The sequence below is a fragment of the Mchenga conophoros genome, linkage group LG4, assembly GCF_057382185.1.
Source record: "Mchenga conophoros isolate Kocher_MC1m ecotype Shallow Benthic linkage group LG4, M_conophoros_male_GT1.1, whole genome shotgun sequence".
NCBI classification, from domain to species: Eukaryota; Metazoa; Chordata; class Actinopteri; order Cichliformes; family Cichlidae; genus Mchenga; species Mchenga conophoros.
Genome location: NC_140529.1, coordinates 20,563,037 through 20,588,924, shown reverse-complemented (window position 1 = coordinate 20,588,924; position 25,888 = coordinate 20,563,037). Strand labels below are relative to the sequence as shown.

At 39.2% G+C, this 25,888-nt stretch overlaps 2 protein-coding genes across 2 annotated transcripts in view; both read right to left on the bottom strand.

Annotated features, from left to right (window-relative positions):
* Positions 1–25,888, bottom strand: part of LOC146575960 (immunoglobulin mu heavy chain-like) — a 526,942-nt gene that overhangs the window by 207,437 nt on the left and 293,617 nt on the right. The window lies entirely within an intron of this gene.
* On the bottom strand, positions 14,743–18,124 carry LOC146575965 (uncharacterized). Its single transcript, XM_085270906.1, has 4 exons — positions 17,783–18,124; positions 16,836–16,913; positions 16,158–16,490; positions 14,743–15,789 (listed from the first exon to the last, which is right to left on the bottom strand). Exons 1-4 carry the CDS (start codon positions 17,838–17,840, stop codon positions 15,434–15,436), a joined length of 825 nt encoding a protein of 274 aa, XP_085127032.1. The 5' UTR covers positions 17,841–18,124; the 3' UTR covers positions 14,743–15,433.

Below are 25,888 nucleotides of genomic sequence, written 5' to 3'. Positions count from 1 at the left end.
TATTTTGTTTTAGATTGATTCAAGCCCAGTGATGAAAAAGTGCATGGAAGCACCACTTTTTCATTTGCATGTTTTTAAATATCTTATATTTACATATAATATTACGCGTTCTTTTTGACCAGAGAAAGTGCTTTTATTTTAATGGCATGCTTGTGTTTTTATTTAATGTGACCATGTAGATGATTATCTTAATAAACTTTTTTTCTCCTTTTCAATTTTAAAGCTATGTCAAATAGAATGTAGTTTATTTTCATGCAAACTGAAAACAGAGTATTTTAAGTTTTGCCACTAAATATATTATTTTATTATCAGCATAGACCAATGACTTTTGATAAATTGGTGTAACAAAAGGTAAACAAAACAAAATCAAGGAAGACTAACGTATGCCAGCTCCTCTAGTGTTCTGGTTGTTTTACTGAAATCTAATGAAATCTAAACCAATCGAATTGCCACTAAGTAATCTTTAAATTACAGCTTTTAGTTCTAAAGCTCTAATGTTATGAATACAATTTTTACAATTCTCCATATTAACTTTTACTTTTAATGGGGACAGAAATACATGATATTTTAAAATCTTTAGGGACAAAATATGTTCATTGTACCTTTATAGTTTTGAAGTTTTTAATATTTCATGTGGAAATGTAAAGAAACTTTAAAGAAACTGCATAAGGGGTTAGTGGAGCGTCATAAAGCAATAAACATTACCATGCAATTATTATTTTAGGATTATGTTATTTAAAATGATTACTGCATTTTGTAAAATGTCCTAACAAATTCACTGTGAGTTTTGAACACAGCATTCAAACAGTCTTATTGTCTGTAAAAAAACAGTTGCTGTCTGGTGTCGTGTCTTGAGACGACATGTCTATAAACCTGCCTTGAAACGACTTAGTAATTAGTGAGAGTACCATCTGCTTTTACTGCAGTCAGTAATCAGGAACGATTTACTAAAGCGTTTTAGTTTTTAGGCAATTGCTGCTTGACAAATAATAAATCTGGAAGAGATGGCCTTGAAAATGAACTTTTTTCGTCCCAGTCCAGAGTTTTCTGTGGGCTCATAAGTAAAACCACATTTGACACATGCCATTCACTGTCTCTGGAGAAAGACTATTTAAATCAGAATGAACATTTACAAGTGAACCCAAGCAGAAACCTTCTTAGCATGAACACTGACTATAAAAACTCCAGACAAGTATGTTTTTTTAATTTTTGTTAGATATTTAAAGAATGAAGGCATTGCTAAAATGTCTCTTTCAGTGATATTCTATAAACTGTATTAGATTGGCACATGATGTTTTCATAAGAGAGGAAAACTTTGCATATCTCTTCTTCTTCTGTTTTAAAATAAGATCGATAAGACGATTCTTTGGCCATAGAGGAAAATGTACAGTGTCCTAAAATAAAATTGGGGAACTAGATATTAGATTCCCTACTGAATTTGTAATTTTGCTCACTTGCAAAAAATTGAATCAAATTTTTTCTGGTAGTTTCATTTTAATGGAGGAAAACAGAATATCAACTAAAAATTTGAAAAAAAAAACTGTCATGGTCCTGGGTCGTTGACCCAGCGTTTTGCGTTTTTTCTGATCTGTATTAGTTAGGGTTAACCTGAAGTTTGGTGTATTGTCAGCCCTACCTGTGTCTGTCCTTGGTGCTCTGTTCATGTCCCCGTGTTGTGTTGTACATCAGTCTGTTTCCTGTTTTATTTTGAAGGCTCGTGTTCTGGATTTCCTGTTCTGTTCTGAAGGTCTGTGTCTGTTGTTATTGTGTTCAGCTTGTCTCCTCCGGTCCCCAGGTGTATTAGGTTCAGCTGTTCTTCCCTCCTGTGTGTGATTACCTGATTACCTTGTGTGGGTATATTTAGTGGGTGTCGGTCTGTGTTCGTTGTCGGCTCGTCTGCGTTCATCCATGTATCACTGCGTTAATCTACATTCATCTGCGTTCTATGGTGTTCCTGTCTCTGCGTCTCTCTGCCCCGCACCCCTTTGTATGGTCCCAGGTTTGTCACTTAGTTTCTCCCAGTTTAGGTTTCCGTTTGTAATTACTCGTGCTTCATTGCCTGTTTTTGCCACTACCACCCTGTAAATAAAACGTCACTCGTATCATCAGTTTGCTGCATTTTGGGTCCTCCTTTTCCTCCACACCACACGGCTCCCTCCGCCAGCCGTGACAAAAACACATTACAAGAAATCCTTTACAAACACATACATTGAAAGTTCTAAACTGATTTTCATGTCACTGAGTGAAATAAGTATTTGATCCTCAAGCAAAACGTTATCTACCAGCTTGTGACGAAACCCTTGTTGGCAAGCAGAGCAGTAAGACATTTCTTGTAGTTTGGTTTGCACTCATCCCAGGAGGGATTTTGGTCAACTCCCCTTAGTAGAACCTCTCTAAATCCTTTAGGTTTCTTGGTTGCTGCTGAGGAACTTGAATTTTATCCCCTCCACAGATTTCCTATAGGTCTGGAAACTGACTTGGCCACTGCATGACCTTTATATGCTTCTTAAGCTATTCCTTTGTTACCTCAGCACTATGAGTCTATGCCATGCTGAATCTCACTCATCTGCAACCAATCCTAAGTGTTCTGGCTGAGGCAGTTCTCATCCAAGACCTGGGACAGTGGCGCGGCTGCCCCTCTGTTGGTCTTCCATGGTCTCTTGTGTTCTGGGGGCCTCTGGATGTCTGGAGTTTTGATCTCCTCCATACCCGCTTCACACCCTGGAGGACGGGGCTATGGCCCCCCCACACTCCCTAGCAGATCATTACATGGAGAAACCTTTGGAATGCAAGCATGCTGATCCACACAGGTATGCACACATGGGTATTCACAGACGCGGACTAAAGCTTTCTTGGCTGCTGCCTCAAAGCACACTGTGCGCTGTCTATCTTGCGTGCTGCACAATATCGTTTATTACTTAGTAAATACTGATATCTATGACTAGCTAGTTTATTGTGATGGTGCTTTGTTTTCTCTATTATTATGTTGCTCTTTGTTGTTTGCTGTCTCCTCTGTTTGTTTTTGTTTGTTTGTTTGGTTTTTTTTTTTTCTCCATACAGGTGACCCAGGAGTTTTTTTTTTTTTGTCTCTCTTCCCCCCCCTTCTCACCGTCTCTTCTCCCCTTTGGTTTTCTTTCTTTCTCTCCCCCTCTCTCTCTCATTCATTCCCCCTGTCCTATTTATTAAAAAAAAAAAAAAAAAAAATGACAAAGGATGAACTGAAGCTCTGCCATCACGTAATGTCGCATACTGCTGTTTCTGATGTCATTTAGAAAAAAAAAAAAAAAAAAAAAAAAAGTTCTCATCCAAGACCTTACAGTACATGGCCTCCATCCCTTGGCCCCTCACTGTGGGGGGTGACTTGAGTGGCTAATAAATGATTGCTAGCAAATATTTGGAAAATGTGGGAAAATCCTTAATAATACACAGTTACCATTTTATTTCTATTTTATTATGTTTCCATTTGACTCATCTAATTCATACTGTTATACATATTCACATTTATTGTGTGTAGTTGTGTGTCTCTGCTTCTTTAATGACTTAATAATGAATTATTTACAGTTTCAAACTAAACATCTCTGCCTAACTGTTGCTATTTGTGCTGGTCTGCAGTGGTTTGTAACACTGTGCGGTGACGTGCACAGTAATAAACAGCTGTGTCCTCATGCTGCAGATTCTGTCCTGTTAGTGTCATTGTTTGAGCAGAAGTGTCTCTGCTGATGCTGAACTTGTTCTTTAAAGCATCATTTTTGTCAATGCTCCTTTCACTCCAAATAGTGTTAATCCATTCAAGTGGGTTTCCTTCACGCTGTCTGACCCAACCTGTTCCATAGCTGCTATCACTCAAAGAATAACCAGAGACCTGACAGGTGATGGTCAAAGACTGTCCAGGATCCAGCAGCCAGCAGCAGTATCAGAGTGAACATGATTGATGTTGAAGCTGAAATGATGTGAGCTCACTGGTCCTCTCACTGAAACACAGAAGCACCACTCCCTAAGTAACTTTTTCATTTGCATATTTTTAAATAAATTAAATTTAAATAAAATGTTATTTGATCTTTTTGACCAGACTGCATAGTAAAGTGTTTTTTTTTTTAATTTGTTTTTGTGTGTCTCTGCTTCTTTAATGACTTAATAATGAATTATTTACAGTTTCAAACTAAACATCTCTGCCTGACTGTTGCTGAGTATTTGTGCAGGACTATCAGTGTTCAGCCTCTGACTGATAGCAGGTGCAGCTTAATAAACCTGAAGTCCTGTTTTGTTTTAAATAATTTTACAAATTTGTCAAATCAAATTTGTATTTATTTCCATATAAACTGAATACAGTATGATACAGAGCATTTTAAATAATATTTTTACTGCCACTGAATTTATTTTATTTTTTCAATATAGCAAAAGAACTGAATTATCAGAAACTGTCTTAACAAAAAGTAAAATAAATATTTATTTCTGTACTAACACATTTACTGATTCTTCTGCTATGTGTTGAATTGCTCCAGTGAAGTAAGGATGTTTTCCAGAACAGCTAAAAACAGGCACAGAGTTTAGTTGATGGCTTATAATCCGTTTTGCTTCTGTCACCCTTTTTAACTGAGTAGTCCAAAATCAGTCAAATCCACAGTAATCTGTCATACAAAGTCAAGGAAAAAACTATATTTGGGAATCTACTCTTGTTGGGTTCAGTTAGGATCGTAAGGAGACTGGCAGTGGTAACTCAACTTAAAGAAGGAATATCCCTCCACTCAGAATGAGACACTGACAACAACTTAAAGGGAGAAAAGTGATTTGAGTGTATTCAACATTTAAATGGTCCAAAACATAGACATGAACAAAACATTTAAATCAATTCAAACATGTAAATGTCAACAATGTACAACATATCACTTAAAGTGTCCATAAATGTATCAGGTAGGCTGTCCATTTCAGTTCAGTGCACTTAGTATTCAGTGTTCTTAGTAAGTGTTAATTGTCTTTAGTCACTGGTTTGCTTTTTGATGTTAAGTGGAATCAGATCTGACCCAAAAAAAAAAAAGGTAACAACATAAAGTGTCCTGAGATCTCAGAAAAAACGTTAATCCAAAAAAATTGCAAATCGTTGTATCCTACCACCCTCCAAGGAAACAGGTGGCCTTCAGATTGAGAACGTCCTTTCTAGGCACCTCCAGTGGCATCCAGTCCTTAGATGGCACCGCTCGGTCCTTGCAGCAGATTTCTACTACATAAAAAAAACCAGCCTGCACACAGCGTGCAGTGCAATCACTCACTTGTAAAATAAAACATGTGTTTCTCTAGTGTTATCCCTTTTGTTCCCCCTCACACATCACACACCTATACAGTTCTTATTGGCCAATAACAATTTATCAACAACAAAAATACATTTCACTGCAAATCATGAAGCATGAAAAGTGTCTCCGTGGTGTGTTAGCTAAAACTTCACATGTAAGCGCATTAGCCCAGGGAGCACATGTGGGTACGCTAGCATACTCTCCACAGGCTAACACAGCTAAGCAATCGTTAGCAGGTTCTAAGACAAATATCACATTTCCAACAAGCATTGTATCCTGACTGGTTTTATGCTCAGAAACTGGACTATGAATCACAACTGAAACTGCAACTGTGAGACTCACCAGGATATTCTTCAAGAAAACATTAATTCCTTAGCGCAACACGTTACAGGACTGAATATCCACACAGCTTTGCGCATCTAGCTCCGTGCAGGCGGATGCAGTGAAAGAAAGTCACCACGCACGCGCTATGGTGCATTCACGGTACATGGGAAAACTCAGCATTTAACAAACAGTAACACTTCAAATTAGAATAAAAACAGAATACAATTGGCAATAAAATAACCATGGGTTACACTCTCCCCCTCTAAACGGCATGAGTCCCTTCATGCATCGTTGACCAACTGGGGCCTGGTAAAGGTGACATGACAGTTTTGGAGAATGCAACGCCTAAGGTTTGGAAAAAGGAGCTAATAGCCAAGGTCAGCGGCTCTCCTAACTCATCATAAGTGAACTTCTGAGGTGGGCGTCTTTCTCTGTCAGAGCGCCTCAACCTCCCTGGTTCTGTAGCACCAGCATCAGTACTAACAGCATCATCATTAATGACTGCAGGCTCTGGTGGAGTGAGATCTGCATCAGTCATGGTAAGTGTCAAGTTGGGTTCGGGAATGTCAATCACAACATGGTCTGAAGACCTCGCATCGGAAGGAACATAGTCCACATGACTTGTGTTAGAGACTTCAGGTTGTGTCAAAGTAGGTTTTCCAATATCAGGTAAGGACGTTTCCGGTACAGCAGTGTCAGGGGATGATACAGGGGGATGACTGTCCAATTGCTGTTGGGCTTTAGGATGAGCTGACTCAGTTTGAATGTAAGGGCCTTTTGTGATGATTTGTGGATTCCATGTGCCAAAACATAATTCCTCTTCATCACTCATCTCATCCTCATCACTGTACTCTCCTCCATTATCCTCGTCGTTGCCTTTTGTGCAGTTTGGTTTACTCCTGGTCCTCATTTTCCTTTGATTCACATTTTGAGAGTCCGATCCAACCTGATCTTCAACAGGTAAGAACCCGCAAGGGAGAAGCAAATCCCTGTGCAATGTACGCTGGGGGCCGTCTCCGTTTTCCAGTCTGACAACATACACTGGGCTGTCTTTGACCCGTTTGACAACAATGTGAATATTTTGTTCCCAACGGTTAGCAAGTTTGTGCTTCCCTCTAACATTCACGTTCCTTACCAAAACTCTGTCACCTGGAAACAGTTCTGCAGCTTTGATCTTTTTATCAAACCTCATTTTATTCTTCTCACCCATCTTTTGTGAGTGTTCGCTGGCAAGGGTGTAACTCTCTTGGAGGTTTTGGCGAAGACCTTTAACATAGTCAGAGTAAGACTTTGGACTGGTTTTGCCCGGGTGAGTACCAAGGACAAGATCAATAGGCAACCTCGGCTGTCTGCCGAACATAAGTTCGTATGGACAGTACCCTGTTGTGTCATTTCGTGTACAGTTGTAGGCATGTGTTAATGGCCTAACAAAGTCTCTCCAATGATACTTGTCTTTGTCCTCCAGTGTGCCTAACATGTCTAAGAGAGTCCTATTGTACCTTTCCACCGGGTTTCCTCGTGGATGATAGGGCGTTGTGCGAATTTTGCTTGTCCCAATCAATGTGCAGAGCTCTTTCACAAGCTTAGATTCAAAATCTCTGCCTTGGTCACTAAGCAGACGGCTAGGGATGCCATAGGGGATGATAAGGTGATCCCAAAGAGCCCTGGCTATTGTCTTAGCCTTTTGATCTTTTGTCGGGACCGCAACTGCAAATTTTGTGAAATGGTCCGTCAATACTAACACATTTCTGGTGTCTCGACTATCGGGCTCAATACACAAGTAATCAATGCACACTAGCTCAAGAGGGTAAGTTGCCTGGATATTCTGTAGTAGAGCAGCCTTTTGGGGAAGGGCCTTCCTCATGAGACAACGTGAGCATTTCTTACACTTCTCTTCAATAGACTGAGCCATTCGTGGCCAGTAGAACCTTGCCCGAGCGAGATGTAAGGCACGCTCAACCCCGAGGTGACCAACCTCGTCATGTACACCTTTCAGGGCTCTGTCGCGGTACTTTTGGGGCAGTACTAACTGGTACACAAGGGAATCTCTGTCATTGAATTTCCTGTAAAGCACGCCATTACTGAGCTCGAGTTTGTTCCATTGTTTCAGAAGGAGTTTAACATCTGACGATTCAAGATTTGCTTCTTTGGGGCTGGGTTTCAAGCCTCTTCTCAACAGGGCTATAACACGAGCGAGAGAAGGATCATCCTTTTGTGCAGCGCACCAATCAGCATCTGTCATTGAGGGTAAGATGTCTTCTCCATAAGCCTCAGTGACTGAGCTGGGGTCAATAGCAAGACTCTCGACAACTGAGAGGGTTTCTGAATGGCATGACACTGAGTGACGCTGACACAAGGCAGAAAATGTTTCATGGTCAAGATTGTTTGGCATGTTAATGAGACGTTCTTTCATGTCATCAATACGAGCTTTTTCTTTGACAAATGCCTCATCTTCATGAGGAGGCTCTTGAGGCCGCCGTGACAACCCATCAGCATCTTTGTTTGCTTGACCTGCCCTGTACTTAATATTGAAATTGTAAGTAGACAAGGCAGCCAGCCACCTGTGTCCTGCCGCATCTAATTTTGCAGTTGTCAAAACATAAGTTAGCGGGTTATTGTCGGTCAGGACTGTGAAGCTAGAACCGTAAAGGTAGTCATTGAACTTTTCACACACAGCCCACTTGAGGGCTAAGAATTCAAGTTTGTGTGTGGGATAGTTCTGTTCACTCTTAGAAAGCCCCCTGCTAGCGTAAGCAACTGCTCTCAGCCTCCCCTCTTGCTCCTGATAGAGCGCAGCTCCCAACCCATCCCGACAAGCATCCGTGTGCAATACATAGGGGAGTTGAGGGTTGGCAAAAGCAAGAATTGGTGCAGAAGTCAGTTTTTCGATTATTGTTCGGAAGGAGGTTTCACACTCATGAGTCCATTGTTCCCCGAGAGGCTGAGTGGGACTGTAAGAAAGTCTGGGTGGTTCTCTCTTGTAAATCTTGCCTCTCTTCTTCGGTGGCCGGTAGCCGGCAGTGAGACGATTCAACGGTTTGGCTATCTTGGAGTACCCTTCAACGAAACGTCTATAGTATCCAGCGAAGCCTAAAAAACATTTAAGCTCTTTGAAATTGGATGGGCGCGGCCAACATTTCAGAGCAGAGATCTTTTCAGGATCGGTGTGGACTCCGTGAGCATCCACAACATGCCCTAAATACTTCACAGATGTTTTGAAGAAGTGGCATTTTTCTGGGGATAATTTAAGACCGTAGTCTCTCAAGCGACTAAGAACTTTCATTAGCCTGGATTCGTGCTCTTCCAATGTGTCTGAGAACACAATCAGGTCGTCTAAAAAGACAAGCACTTCGGTGAGGTGGAGATCACCCACACACTTCTCCATCAGGCGTTGGAAGGTGCTTGGGGCATTTGTAACACCCTGTGGCATCCTATTAAATTCATAGAAGCCAAGAGGACACACAAAAGCTGTCTTAGGCTTGTCCTCCTCGGCTACCTCCACCTGATAGTAACCGGACTTAAGGTCCATGACCGAAAACCATTTAGCTCCACTCAGAGCTGTGAATGTCTCCTCAATATTTGGCAGGGCATATGCATCTCGAATAGTTCTTAGATTTAGTCTACGGTAATCTATGCATAGCCTTATCGAGCCATTCTTTTTCCTTACCAATACAATTGGTGAGGCGAAAGGACTTTGTGACTCTCGAATGATGCCCGCATCCAGTAATTCTCTTAGATGTTGTTTGACAGCTTCTCTGTCACTTGGGTGTATGGGCCTTGGCCGCTCTTTGAAAGGCGTTTCATTGTTCAATTTGATTTGGTGCTTCACAGCTGTGGTGTGGCCATGGGACATGTCATCGAGAGCAAAAACTTCAGGGATGGATCTCAGTTTTCCCAGAATTCGCTCTTTCCATTGCTCTGGGATGGGAGAATCATCAAGGTTGAATGTGAGGTTGTCACTGTCTGGTTCATTTTGACTTGGAGGATTCCGAGTTTGACTCGATGCTAGTGGGGAAACGTGTTGGGCTGCACAAGCTTGAGCGACAATGCTATTTGACTGCAACGTAACAGCATGTTCACTAACATTGTGTACAATGACAGGCACTTTACTGCTGGAATTAAAAGGAATGTCTACTAAAGCCGATTCAAGAAGCAATCCACCTGGTAACTTGTATTGCTCATGCGGCTCAAGGACAAAACTTGTGTTCCGGTTGTTCTTTCTTAACCTCACATTTCCCATTAGGCATTGTTTGTGTCTTGCAGGGATTGTCACTGCCCCTTTGCTATGCAACATGACAGGGCAGGAATGAGTATCATTTCTTTGTACTTGGGCAACATGTTGAAGGATCGTTGCAAACTGCTTAGAGTGTAGCTTACGAATGAACTTGGGACCATCTTGATGTACTAACTGTCCATAAACCCGTAAAAGCACATTTGTCCCTATCAACAGCGGAATTCTACTGTTAAAGTGACACTCAGGAACAACAAGGGCCAAAACAGCTAATTGTTGTTCTTTGCCTGCAATATTTTCGGGAAATGTAATGCAAGTCTGAACATATCCCAAGTATGGCACGTTTTGCCCTCCTGCTCCTTCAATTTCAAGAAGAGCATGTATTGGCTGGATGGGAAGGTGGGAAAGGTGCATCTTGTGAAAAGACTCAGAAATGGTCGTAACCTGTGAGCCTGAGTCCATTATGGATTCACAGGGTACCCCGTCAACAAGTACTGAGGCTGCACAGCGTGGGCCTATGAGGCCTTGAGGGAAGAGGAAGTTAGGATCTAGGCTGCCTATGGGATGAATGGGTTCTATGATTTGCACTTCAGGACCACAAGCTAATGTCTCGGGACTGGGGGAATCAAGGGTTTCAGCTCCTGGGTGTCCCACGACAGGAGCTGCCACTAGTTTAAAGCAAACGGGGCTGTGGCCTGTCGTGCAGCAAAATCAGCCTGTTTCTTTCTCAACTCTGCATGCTTTTCTCGGACAAGTGTAGGATTAGCGTCATTTGTGCAGCTTACTGCAATATGATTGTCTTCCCCACACTTAAAGCAAAACCATGCCCTAGGTGTGCCAGGAACTTTAGCAAATGTCTGTGAGTTTCTGGTGTTGACAGCTAGAGAATTTTTGGGCTCATATTTCTCAGGTTTGGTTGAATGTCTTTGGCTTTGGACAAGCATTTGGACTTGTTTGGTCAACTCGGCTATTTGACTTTCAAGCTTGGCAGTTTCATTTGGTTTTGGGTTCACAGATTTGGATTTAGTGCTTACAAGAGGTTCAGTACTTGGGGTGGTGCTCCTTGGCCTTTGAGTTAAAGTTAACTGTTCAACTTGCTTTGTGAGTTCATTGACTTTTTGTTCGAGTTTCACAGCTTCACTGTCGGTTGGAGTAGGAGTCGCAAGTGGCGCTTGGCCAAGGGTGGGCATACTAAAAACCGAGTGTGCATGTGCAGCAGCTTTTGTTGCACCCAAATGTTTCTTCATGCGGTCCAACTTGGCGAAACGACGCTCTTCCTCAGTCCTCAACATGAGGAGAAGCTCCGAAAATGAGGGTGGAAAGCTCTTTTTTGCTTCAAGCTGGAGACTTATTATCAAGCTTTGGTCCCAGCAACCTCTAATGAATTGCTTAAGAAGCAGTTCATTTACATTTGTAGGAGGGGCTCCCCCTCTAGAAATGACTCGTGTGAGAAGGCTGTGAAGACGGTTCAAGAAGGCAGATGGGTTTTCTCCGCTGTTTTGATTCGAGCCAAGAAAGGCAGTGTAAAGCTCTTCACCGTCCTCAACAACTCCAAAGGCTGAATCAAGCTGAGTGACATAAGTGCTTGGTGTCGCAGTGACCCCCAGAGGCTTTACAATTTCAGATGCAGGGCTAAGTAAGCTCTCAAGTATCTTCCTCACTTTGAGGGCATCAGTCAGAAAAGGGTCACTGAGTAGAAGATCGACTTGGGTACGCCATGTCTCATAGTCGACTTCACCGTTGGGCCGTGGAAGTCGGCCTGAGAAGGTACGTATCTTAGCGTGAGCAAGGGGTGCGTGACTTGGCTCATTACGAATAACATGTTCAACCACTACTTTCTGAATATGCGAAGGGTTGTAGATGCTCTCGTCTACATGTACTGGACCAGCAAAAGTGTCAGTATGTGGGCTGAAAGCACTTGTGGGTTCTACGGGTTCACTTGAATCAGTATTGGGAATGATGTCAGCTGTCGTATTAACGTTATGGTCAACGGGTGACTGTGTCTCAGTCTGGGGGGTAGGGCTGGCCTGCAACTCGCCTTGGAAAATACTGAGGAAGCCTGCCCTCCCACTGCCCCCCATAAACTCAAGTTCCTTCAGGTATCTACGGGCCACTTCCTTGCCCATTTCTTCTTGGGTGATATCTCTGATGGTTTTGGAAACCCATTTCACTGTAGGGTCTACAGGGCTGACAACTTCCCCTAAGGTGGAAGGGTCTATCTTTAAGATAGCCTGTTCAGACTCATACACTATAAGTGTTCTGCCTTCGGGCTGATGTGGCTCATCAGGGACCCTGACAATGTTAGAGATCTTACCATTGACTTCAAAAACATTAGTTATATCATGTTCACTACGATGTCTTTCAATACCTGTAATAAGCAGGGTTTTCTGGCTATCAACTCTAAAGCGTTCACAAAGGTCAAGTGCCATTTTCGAAAATAAACGTATCACTCAGTGTGTCATATGAGTTGGAGGTAAAACCACTATGCCAATCTCCTGGCTGGCTCGCCACTAGTTGTCACCCTTTTTAACTGAGTAGTCCAAAATCAGTCAAATCCACAGTAATCTGTCATACAAAGTCAAGGAAAAAACTATATTTGGGAATCTACTCTTGTTGGGTTCAGTTAGGATCGTAAGGAGACTGGCAGTGGTAACTCAACTTAAAGAAGGAATATCCCTCCACTCAGAATGAGACACTGACAACAACTTAAAGGGAGAAAAGTGATTTGAGTGTATTCAACATTTAAATGGTCCAAAACATAGACATGAACAAAACATTTAAATCAATTCAAACATGTAAATGTCAACAATGTACAACATATCACTTAAAGTGTCCATAAATGTATCAGGTAGGCTGTCCATTTCAGTTCAGTGCACTTAGTATTCAGTGTTCTTAGTAAGTGTTAATTGTCTTTAGTCACTGGTTTGCTTTTTGATGTTAAGTGGAATCAGATCTGACCCAAAAAAAAAAAAGGTAACAACATAAAGTGTCCTGAGATCTCAGAAAAAACGTTAATCCAAAAAAATTGCAAATCGTTGTATCCTACCACCCTCCAAGGAAACAGGTGGCCTTCAGATTGAGAACGTCCTTTCTAGGCACCTCCAGTGGCATCCAGTCCTTAGATGGCACCGCTCGGTCCTTGCAGCAGATTTCTACTACATAAAAAAAACCAGCCTGCACACAGCGTGCAGTGCAATCACTCACTTGTAAAATAAAACATGTGTTTCTCTAGTGTTATCCCTTTTGTTCCCCCTCACACATCACACACCTATACAGTTCTTATTGGCCAATAACAATTTATCAACAACAAAAATACATTTCACTGCAAATCATGAAGCATGAAAAGTGTCTCCGTGGTGTGTTAGCTAAAACTTCACATGTAAGCGCATTAGCCCAGGGAGCACATGTGGGTACGCTAGCATACTCTCCACAGGCTAACACAGCTAAGCAATCGTTAGCAGGTTCTAAGACAAATATCACATTTCCAACAAGCATTGTATCCTGACTGGTTTTATGCTCAGAAACTGGACTATGAATCACAACTGAAACTGCAACTGTGAGACTCACCAGGATATTCTTCAAGAAAACATTAATTCCTTAGCGCAACACGTTACAGGACTGAATATCCACACAGCTTTGCGCATCTAGCTCCGTGCAGGCGGATGCAGTGAAAGAAAGTCACCACGCACGCGCTATGGTGCATTCACGGTACATGGGAAAACTCAGCATTTAACAAACAGTAACACTTCAAATTAGAATAAAAACAGAATACAATTGGCAATAAAATAACCATGGGTTACACTTCCTCCTCTGAAAACCACATTTATTTTCTTGACAAAAATGAAAAAAACAGAAAAACAATTTCTACTTTTGGACTTGAAGAATAGCAGCAATGCTAAAGCTACTAGTTGGTAGAATGGGCAGGACTGTCCATATTAAAGTACCCAGATAAAAGATTGAGACTTACACTGTTATTCAGTTTTCTTATTTTTAAGATGTTTGTATTTGTGAGAAAATGGAAATAAAGATTTAACATGAATAGCTAATAAATATATCCATAAAATGAACGTCAAGTTCATTGCGAAGTCTCAGAAGCATAGGAAAGTAAAGTTGATCACTGTGTCCTCCTAACTTTCAAGCTGAAATTTACACGATGAACCACAACTCTGCTGATCTTGCCATTTTTGAAAAGAAGATACTTGACACCTGCCCTCTAGTGGTCTGATGGGATCAGTAAATGTAATGTTTCGGTTCTAAAATATGCATATTTCTGTAATTGAAACTTTGACAGTAATATTAGCCAGCAAAATGTTTTACATGTAGTCACTGTGATATTGTCATATTAGTAACCCTCTACAGTCTTTTTTCAGGTGTCGGTTTGATTTAGGCAAGAGGATTTACTGACTGTGAATCTGTTCGATTCTCTAGACCTTTTATTCACAGGTTCAAACTCACATTCTGACTGTCAGGACTTGTTAAATATAATAAAACTTTCATTTACAATAAATTGGTAATAAAAAGATCAGGCATAACATTGTAACCACTGACAAGTGAAGTGAATAAATATAATGGCACGTGTGCATGGGACATATTAGGGAGCAAGTAAACATTTTCCTGTCTACTTTGATGTTTTTGAAGCAGGAAAATGGATTTGAGGATGTGAGAAGTTTGATATGGTGATGGCAAGACAAATTCGCTCCCCCGGTCTGGCTTCAGGTTTGGACACCTGTAACACTGGTCCTGAGATTTCATTATATCCAGAGGTTTGATATTACAGCCCCTGGTATTCCCACTCTGACTTGTTTCCAGTGAACTCTGCCAGTTCAACCCCCACTGTTTGTCAGGGCTGGTGTGGAATGAATGGACTCGTATGCAGAGCTCCTTTGAAGAAAACAGTGGATTTATTTATAGTCAGTATATAGTGAGTAAATGATGACTAGGCAGTCCTTAGCTTAAAGTAAGCTTTCACACAGTAAACATGTCCAAGCTGTTTCACACAATGATCCAGCATTGACTGAAGCCCGATCACACCGTTAAGTAGACAGCCCCAAAGATAGTTAGCCACAGCTGGTGTTGTGGGTTTTATTATGACATATATACATTTATACACTAGACATGTAATAATAGTTACTCTCATAAATTGTGTGTAATCATATATACTCACATATACTATGCATACTCACAATGAAGTGTTTATATAGTGGAGTCACTGTGTTAAGCATTTAACCTGCGTGTTCAAATCACAGGAACCATATTTTTAGGTTAAATTTATTTACCATTGTATTAAGGAATAATATTAACCACAGGCTGCTAAAATCCTCTTCAGCAGTGACATTGTCTTTGTTAAGTGACGCTTCAAGTTATTCATCTATACATATACCAAAGAGTCTCCATGCAACATCTATTTCAAACAGACATCACATATTTCAACTAAATGACACTGTGACTTAGACAGGTTGAAAAACAAAATGATGACAACAAAAGCATAGATTTTGTTTCAGAGTGGTTGACATCACAAGTGCACAGGTTTTCATATAGAAAACTCTCACAGACAAAGAATGACACAAGTACGAAATATCACATTTAAAGCTTAGTAGGTACAGTCACAGTCATTGGAATTACCAGGGCTGCTGGACACTGTTATTGAAATATTTTCAGATCGGACATGGCAGGTGACTGTCAGGACTTGATCTTTTTTGACCCAGTTTGCCTTACTGGTGGTGTAAAGACTCATACTTCGCCATTTCTGGTCATTTTTGCTCTGCTGTGCAGGGATGTCGGTGCCTGTAACATAACGTCCAGAATTTCGTCCATAACTTTCTGACCATTCGATTTTATACATCTTATTCACAGCACTGGTGACCAGACACACCAGAGTGATTTCATCCTGAGGATTTAACTGGTCAGTGTGCAGCTGTGGGGGGATGTGGACTGTCACCGTTGGCCCTGTCCCATCAGAAAAGATATTCAATTAAACAGGGATATTACTATATACGTTTAAAGAGAACACATTGAGTTTTGACATTATGTATTGACATTATGCATATATGTTAACAGACAGAAAGATGTGTGTGTGTAATTGTAACATTCTGTTTTTCAGATCTGCAGTTATGGAAACATCTGTTGAGGAGAAAAAATGCAAAACAAAACAAATTTATTTTAAAAAGCTGCTGTATTTGATAAAGTGTTAGACCTCAAATTATTGGCTGTTAGTGTTCATCAAACTTCTACATTTTTTTTAAAATGGTTATACCTTATTTTATTACAGAATGAAAGGGTTTTGTTTTTTTTAAAGAAAAGTATCAGTTACTCACCTACTGGGTTGTCTCTGTCAGGTTGATTCAAAGATGCATTTTGCCCTCCCGTTAACACACAAGTGAATTCAGTGTCTGCATTCACATCACTGGGATTTACTGTGAGAAAACTTAGTGCATCGTACACTTTCTTTCCATCCTTTCTTGATTCAGAAACTGTTGTCAGAACTGTAAATGGCAGATCTATTTCACTGGTGATGTCTTTTCCGTTTTTCAGCCATTTGAGGTCATGTTTCTTTGGTACAAACTCTTTCACAAAGCATTGGGTGATATAGGAGCCGTCAAAAGAGGGAATAACTGTTGTATTAACAGTTGGATTCTGCTCAAACCCCTCTGAAAAACAAAGATTGACACAAATGTATGGAAAAGCATGAAACATTTTGAACACATCTTCTCATCATTATCTTCTTCTTTATTTTTACTACTTTCTACATTGTATACACATACTGTATGAAGCAAAATATATGGAATTATGTAGCAAAGAAAAATTGATAAATAACTAAAAATATATTTAATATTTCAGATTCCTGAAAGTAGCCACCCTTTGCTTTGAAAATTAAATCCTCTAGATTTAATTTTAATAGATTTTATAGAACATTATCCTAACCATGAATTAAAAGAATATAAAAATAGTTTTTGGGAGTTTTTTGTATTTATTTATTTTGTAAAACGTTTTACCTGCACAGCAGACAGTCAAAAGCAGCAGCACTGTCCTACAGTCCATCTTGTTTAACTGCATGTGTGTTAGTCCACTGTCTGTGGATGGTTTCAGCATAGGTGGAAGAAAGAATATTTGCATTTGTATCTTCTCAAACCCATGAGCGAAAACTTGAATAATGAAAGAGTGTTTACACAGAATAAATTACCCCACCCCACAAAAAAGAGAAAAAAAAACTGTGTTGAAAACTGTGAATTATTAATTTGTGTACATTCTTCTCTCTTATCAAACAAGCAGAACTAGAATGGAATTGGCAGTCTTTTCTATTGTATTGAACCTTGAAATTAAGATGCATTTTAATGCTGGATTACAGCTATAAAGTAATGTGAATCCTTTAATAATTATTACCTTTTCTGAAACTGTATTTTGTCTTTGAGGCAACAGTTTACAACAAGTAGTCATTAAATGTAAACGAGAAAAATCTAAAGTAAAAACAGACATAGGTAAACCATAGTGTGATTAATAACTTGGCAATTACAAGTGGAAAGCAGTCAAGAAGGATATAACAACAAATCAACTCTGACTAAATGGGGCCGACATTTAAAGAGTTTTTGCTTGTGTAAACAACTAATATAATATCTTAAATATTACTTACTTTCACAGTTATATATATATATATATATATATATATATATATATATATATATATATATGTATATACATACATATACATATAGATATATAGATATACATACATATACACATATAGATAGATATAGATAGATATAGATATTGTTTTATATGAAATATTCAAGTATACAAGTTTCAATTGTAGAGACTAAAATATCAATATATTATAATCAATTAAAAGCACTCTACCTGATACAATACAGATAAAGCCAAATGTTCTCTACCATTGTGATAAAAGGAGCAAATCTTTATATGATTCGTCTTGTGCTCAACTCACTGTGTATCCTTTTGGCACAGTAATTCACTGCTGAGTCCTCAGTCTTCAAATTGTTCATCTGTAGATAGACTTTATTGCTGGAGATGGTTAATCTACCCTGGACTAACTGGGAGTAATGGATAAAAGTACTATCTGTGTGTATAAATCTGATACACTCCAGCCCTTTACCAGGAGCCTGTCTGATCCAGCAACAAACTGAGCTTCTAAAGCAAAATCTTTCTATCTATCTACCGTAGTCTGTGCGACTCGCTGTCTTTGATGAAAGAAAGTGCGTTTATTTACAGTTAAAGTTAGTTCAGTAAACAGTTCAATGTGCAAACAATCCACGGGAATCTCGTCCGAGTTCCAATATAGTGCATTTCTGTCCCCTTTCCAGAAATACTCCAGTGCTTGTGATCCACCTCCACGAAATCCATTCCATCCCTGTTCCTAGTGGAAACGAACACAGCAAACAGTATGTCTCTCTTCTTGCAGGCGCACAGTTTCCTCACGACACGATACTTGGGCTATTACCAGGCTTAGACCAGCTCTGACTGTCATCTGACCACACCATTAAGTAGCTCTGCTCAAAATGTCGGATGATTGGAAGCATTTGGACACGGAATCAGTTCCAGGTGTAGTGGCTCCAGCTCCGAAGCGCTTCTGGGTCGGATGCCATTCGCACCTGACTTCTGGAAGTGTGACTTCCATAAACAATGTGCCACAGGATAGCGAAGAAGAAAATGGAGAGGAGAAACACAAACAAAAACAAAGACAGGCAGGTCGACTGGCGAGGCCCGTCCAACCATGACAGTTGTAGTTCCACCTTTAACACAACTTGAAACAAAGGGAGCAACCAACAGGAGTGTTATCTTTCTGTATACCATCCTGACAGTATGCCTGGTATCTCTGCAGAACTACTTTAAATATTTTCAATGTCCTTTTATTATGGTCCTCCCATCACAATCAAATTCTGCTTTTAAAATTAAATTTAAAACTGCCAACTCAGCATTATCACTACTACTGGTTTTAGATTTACATATTCACAAACAACAAAAGACTTAATAAATTATCTTCCAAAACTATGTTATTGAAAGATTTTGTTAAAATTGGACTAAATTTTGAAAAGTTTCTTCTTTGAACTTTTGATTCGACTAGTTGTTCTACTTTGTGTTGTTGTACACTGATGCTTCAATTTGAAAATACAAAGTTTCATACTGAATTGAATTGAATTGAATTGAATGCTTTATTGGCCATATGCAGGTTGCCCCGCAGAGGAATAGGACCCCCCCCCCCCCCCCCGGTTTACACACACAACAAAGACATCACATGGGAATACAGTCGGAGATCGGCAGCGTTGCAGAGGAAACACTGAAAAATTACACAACAATGGGAAAAGTACAAGAGGAAAAAAAAGAGACCTCTTCTCACGCTGGGCACCTATGGGAGGACAGCATGAGAACAGGAAACAAAAAAAAACTCATCTGCACAGAGAGCACATTAATGTCCACATCACAACATTAGAGCACGTGACTAGCCACAGGGGTTGGATAGGGGGGTGGGGGGTAATCCGAAGGAACACAGCAGTCGTCCTACACAGCGCTACCATTTCAGCGCGGCACGCAGACCCGCCGTCTTCCCCCGCAGGAAACAAGCATCGAAGGCGTTTGGAAAGGGAGGGGGATGAGTGCGTGCTTATCAGTGTAAGTGTATGTGTGTGCGTGTCCAGAGTCCAGCTGAGACAGTGTCCTTTGCCCTGTCAGGCTAAGTAAACAGTCTGCCAGCCAACCCAGGTGGCCTTGCATGGGATGGGAAGAATAGTCATCACACAGTCATTATCAGGGAGTTGTTTTGGTGGGCTCCAGCCTTGGGCCTGAGCAGCTGGCGCCGTGGTGTCCATATGTTGAATATTGTTGATTTCTCCTTTATGCGAGCAGCTCCGAATTTAGCACTCTGACACTGGTCTCTCGATCTCCCGTTGGAGAGCCGCGAGCCTCCCCATGATGGTATCAAACTTCTGTTCCGTGGTGTTGTCATTCTTTTGATTCTGAGACCCCACAACTGCAGTGAGCCGTTCTGCGATGTGATCCAACTTTCGCTCAAGGGTGTCATTGTGAGCAGGCCCCTCTCTGATGTATCCCATCATACGCTCAATGGTGTTAGTTTGAGTCTTCACGGCAGCTGTAAGCGTCTCCAAGGTGTTAACCATGCTGCGTTCAGTGTGAGAGGTCGCGCCTCGTCCCGTCGCTTCAATTCCAGCGGTCAGCCTTGGGGGGGGGTTTGAACAGCTGGTTCCGCTCTCTTATTTCTCCGATAAGTCAGGGCCAATCCAGCTCCGATCAGCAAGAACCCTGTTATCATGGTTCCGAATAGGTAGATATCAGTTTATTTTTAAAAATAAGCCAGAACCATGTGCAGTTTTTTTTATTAGACCTGTTTCATTTCCTGAGTTGTTATTTTCTGCTGTGACTAGATGGTTTTCAGTATGTTTGTGTCTGAAACCGCAGTTTAAATACTGAAGTATTTAATACGTGAACCCGGTATCAGTGTCACTTGAGTAATACATACATCAGTCCACTGTTTCTATTTTACAGTTGGTAAATAAATATTAGCCACATACCTCAATAGTTTCTGGCAATTAAGGACCCTGGAATGTACTTCACATGGTTTTTGCTTGCTACCAACTTCTTGGCTTTAAATATATTATCTCCCGCTGCTGGTAATGCTACTTTTGCATGTGTCCATTTCACGTTTAGGAAAGGGAAACCTATTCTTTGAAGCACCATTTTTATAAACGTTTCCTTCACACTGTTGTCAGTCAAAGAATAACTAGAGACCTGACACAGGGTCCAGCAGCCAGCAGCAGTAACAGAGCTAACAGGACTGATGTTAAGTTGAAATGATGTGAGTTCATTTGTCCTCTCCACATGGCACACATGATCCACTCACTAACTTCATTTTGCCAATTTTTCAATATATTTAAATTGAACATTATAATTTTTTCATGAACATAAACATATAGCCACATTTTTTTAAATTTTCGGTAGAGAGCTTGTGCAGCAAACAATTTGTACTGCCATGCCATTTAATTATCTCTTAAAACATTTGTAGTTAGTTCATTTATTGGTACATTACATTTTGTATAATGAAGAGTATTTTAAATAATGAGTTAATTGCAGCTAAATGTATTTCTTTGCCAATGCAGAATCAATTTCACATGCATTTAATTTGTCATCATAGTGCACTTTAGGTACTGTAATGAACTGCAATAAACTTTATCTTTACACAAGTATTATTGTGCAAATTTACTTGTATAGGCCATTCAGACTATAGAATAAAATGAGGCTTCCAGTGTTATTAAGTCTTTCTTCTCTGTAACATTTTTTTTTTTTTTTTAGTAGTAACTCGACAGACAGTCAACACTATTTCCACCATTCATCTGATTAATAGATTAATTGATACTGATAGATTCTTAACAACCCAAAAGATGCAGCAGCCAGCATTGGTATCAAAGCTACAGAGAACATGTTTGATATTTAAGCTGAAGAGATGTAAGCTGTTCATTGCCTGTTCGTGCCTAATGCTTATTATGAGGAAAGGCTTATTGTTAACTTAAATACATTTGCATTTTTTTAAAGCAATGACTGAGTAGACTGTTTACTTCCTCTCTGTTTTTCTCTCATTTTGAAAGCAGTTTAAATGCTTGTGCAGTTGTCAGGTAAACAGTGTCTTCCCCACAGCTGCTATTAAAACATGATAAGTGGAATAAAATGAAGCTCAGTTTTTAGCTAGACAGAGACCTTGGAAGATGTCATGATACTGAAACACTGCATTTATTGTATTTCATCTATTTAAACAGCAGGATGTCTGGTGAGGCCTGAAATGATCCTCTCATATATGAACAACTTCCTGTGACCATTTTAACTTACCATTCTGTTTTATTGACTTTGAATACCTTTGATAATGAGATGACCTTCATCATGACAGTGGAGGAGACACCAGTGGAGAAGTTTAACTGCATGAAATGTAAAGAACTTCTCAGACAAATGCAAGACTTTCTTACACTAAAAGCCTTAATAGATTTAGTATTAGTAACACTTTCATTATACTACAATTATGATGAAAGGCAAATGTAGCATAAAGGGCTGTAGGATTTTGTACAGCTGCTTAAAGAATTTCAGTCACTGTGAGTCTCGAGCACAATAATAAACAGCCGAATCTTCAGTCCTCAGGCTGTTCATCTGCAGATACAGCTGCTGTTTGCTGTTGTCTCTGGAGATGGTGAACCGCCCTTGGACTGACTGAGAGTAATAGATGTAAGCACTGTCATATCTGATGTTCGCAACCCACTCTAATGCTTTTCCAGGTGCCTGTCTGACCCAGGCCATCCAGTAGTCACTAAATGTAAAGCCAGATCCTGTACAAGTCAGTTTGTGGGATTCTCCAGGTCTTTTAACCACTGGTTCAGACTCAGTCAGAGTCTGACTATCACCACCTGTAAAATAAAAAAAAATGCAAGTAACTTTGCATTTGTCTTATTGTAACTATAGGGAGACAAAATAAAATACAATATCAGCAAAAATCTTCACCTGCCCAGCAAACAGTTAAAAGCAGCAGTCCTGTCCTACAGTCCATCATATCGATCTGTGAGTCCACTGCTCTGTCGTTCACTCTACAGTCAGATAAGTAGAAGTGAAAGACATCTGAGTTTGCATTAACTCCTCCTCACTGGATGACTTTAGCTAAATTTAGCATGGACATTGGTTTTTTTTAAATCTGATATGTTAAAGCTGAGACTGTGAATTAAGTCACGCACTCAGTTCTGTCACCTACAAGAAAACAGCACTCAGAGAGATCAAAATGGAACATGATAATAAAATAATATAATAATGCTAAAATTATTCTGTTCATGTTTGAAGTCTACAAAGTGAATTTTAAGCTGAACTAAGGAAGAAATCAGTCAGCAGTAATGGAAAATCTATGTGTCTTATGTGTCATTAGGGTGAAATCAGTAGCTAACAAAAAGATCTGATCCCTTTTCCTGATCCCTGTCACAGGGAAAATTACTCATTGATATTTTAGTTATCTTTTCACTATTAAATACAATATTGCTACATCAATATTAGGTACTGAATGATTTTTTGTAGTTTTTAAACGGACTTCTGTCACAGTGGTGGCTGAGCACTATAATAAACAGCAGAATCTTCACTTGTCTGACTGTTCATCTACAGATATCCGCAGAAATTGTTCTCTGCTGTCTCTGAAAAAGATAAACCAGCCTTGAACTGACTGAGAGTAGTATTTCTTGCTACCATTATAATTGTCAACCCAGGAAACCCACTGGGAGTCCATTTGTGTTCTCTCTGTACGTAGAGATAGAAAACATCTGAGGTTTGCATTGAATCCTCCTCACTCCAGGATAACAATGGGATAAACTTGTCTATCAACTTTTTTTTACTATGTGTTATCCACAGCAAACTAAATTAGAGCCAAACGTACTATTCACTGTAATTTTTTGATTATCCATTATTCATTGTTTTGTGACAAACAATAATATTTTGAATTAAAGTTCTCTTCCAAAACAAGTCAAAGTCAAAGCTTCAGTAATCCAGCTCAGTGCTCATATATTCTTATTGCTAGGTGACCCTGACCTAATGGTTGTTTTAAACCTTTTCTGCTACTCCATATATCTATTTGTAATATTAACCCTTGAAGTGCCAAGTGAATTGATATATGATGATTTGCTGTTATTTACTTCAGGATTTAAAGCTTTATTTAAAACTGCTTTCATTTATAAATGCTTTGTAAGATATAGATAATCCCCATTTTTGATGAGGTCTCACAAAGAATGTAACTAACAAATAGTAACTGCTTGAATTAATCATGGTTATGTGTCCTATTATGAAGCAATTACAAACAGCTACAAATGGAGGCTACATATCTTCAGTGATTACTCATCATTGCCTTTGTTAAAGCTGATTGTATGATAATGGACTGACTTTACCTGATTGTAGCGCAGTAAATGGAAGAAACAGAGCTGGTTGATATATATATATATATATATATCAATCAACCAGCTCTATTATTGTACTAAACTCAATGATAACACTACAATTAAACATTGCTGTAATTTAAAAAAAAAAAATAATTTTTATATATATATATATATATATATATATATATATATATATATATGTGTATATATACATATATACATATACATATACATATATATATATATATATATATATATATATATATATATATATATATATATATATATATATATATACATATATGTATATATATGTGTATATACACATATATATACATATATGTATATATACACATATATACACATATATGTATATATATGTGTATATATACATATATACATATACATATATATATATATATATATGTATATTTTAAATTACAGCAATGTTTAATTGTAGTGTTATCATTGAATTTAGTACAATAATATTTTACATTAATTAATTACTGAAAAATATACTGTGATTTCTGTAATGCATTACTTTGGACCAAGTGACAATCAGTTTTATTTGAGTTTTATTTACTCAAGTTTGTCCATACAATTTCTTTTAGGCTAAGTTTTACACAATGAGACAGGGTATGTTTTACGAAGTTTGCCATATGAATATAATACTCTACAAACTCTCTGCCTCATACTCTTATTTGTATTCACAGTTACACATGCTGCTTTTGGTGGCTTTGTGTTGCTGGGTATTTGTACGGGCCTGTCAGTGTTCTGTATCACTGTGCAGTAACATGCACAGTAATAGACAACTGTGTCCTCGAGCTGTAGATTCTGTCCTGTTATTGTCACTTTGCCAAAAGAATTGTCTCTGCTGATGCTGAACTTGTTCTTAAAAACATTGTTATGGTCACTGCTCCCATCATATCAAATGTGTAAAATCCATTCCATTGGTTTTCCTTCATTCTGTGTGATCCAAGTATTAGTAATTCCATTGTATTTAGTAGTGCGAATTGACCAAAGCTTCTCACAGGATGCAGTAGCCAGCAGCAGTATCTGGGCTGCAGAGAACATGGTTGTTACTGAAGCTGAACTGATATGAGCTCATCTGCCCTCTCACTGATGCAGCCACATACTGCACAGTGTTGTGGAAGTGCTTGGTGTTCATTACAATACAAGGACTGTGCGTTTGAAATGCCATAGTTGAAACCACAGTTGACCAGTTGAAACCCACGGATATAAAAACTTTTTTGTTTTGTTTTGTTTTATTATATTTATTCCTTTTTTTTCTACCTTAAGGCATTTCAAATCTACATGAGTTTTTGTGTTTTTATCTCTCTTTATTTCTCAGTTTTTTGTATTATTGTAGGGTCTTTACCTTACAATATAACGTTCCTTGAGGCATCTTTTGTAGTGATTTTGCACTATATAAATAAAATTGAATTGAATTAAACTCAAGACATTTTGTATTAAGTGTACTGTTGGGATAGATACAAAGCAGGAAAAAATGTTTCATTAGCAGAATTTATTATTATTATTGAATCTTAAAAAAAATAGCAAAACTCAAAATAAGGATGTTGTTTTGAGGGTGAATTCAAATAGGATTTTGTACAGCTGCTCAAATGCTTTCAGTCACTGTGGCTCTCGAGCACAATAATAAACAGCAGAATCTTCAGTCTTCAGACTGTTCATCTGCAGATACAGCTGCTGTCTGCTGTTGTCTCTGGAGATGGTAAAACGGCCTTGGACTGACTGAGAGTAGTAAGTGGTTCCCCCGCTGCTGCTAATATAAGCAATCCACTCCAGTCCTTTTCCAGGAGCCTGTCTGATCCAGTGCATACTGTAGCTGCTGAATGTGAATCCAGAGGTTGTGCAGGTCAATTTATGGGATTCTCCAGGCCTTTTATCCACTGGTCCAGATTGTGTCAGAGTCTGAGAATTTACACCTGTCAATAGAAATATTCAGGCAGATAAGAAAAGAAAATTAAATACTTTCAGCAGATGTAAAAAGAACATTAAAAGAGTTTTAGTAGAGTTTAACCTGCACAGTAGAGAGTCAGAATTAGCAGCACTGTCTTAGAGTCCATCTTGTAAAACTCTGTCAGTCCACTGTTCTCTGCAGGGTCTCAGCA

Excerpts from the sequence above, each read along its gene's own strand:
- LOC146575965 (XM_085270906.1), bottom strand. The coding sequence starts at position 17,840 with ATGAACAATTTGAAGACTGAGGACTCAGCAGTGAATTACTGTGCCAAA. Across the intron at positions 16,914-17,782 it reads CTGTGCCAAAAGGATACACA|ACAGTGGACTAACACACATG; the intron begins GTGAGTTGAGCA and ends AACCATCCACAG. Across the intron at positions 15,790-16,157 it reads TGACAGAGACAACCCAGTAG|GGCCAACGGTGACAGTCCAC; the intron begins GTGAGTAACTGA and ends CTGATGGGACAG.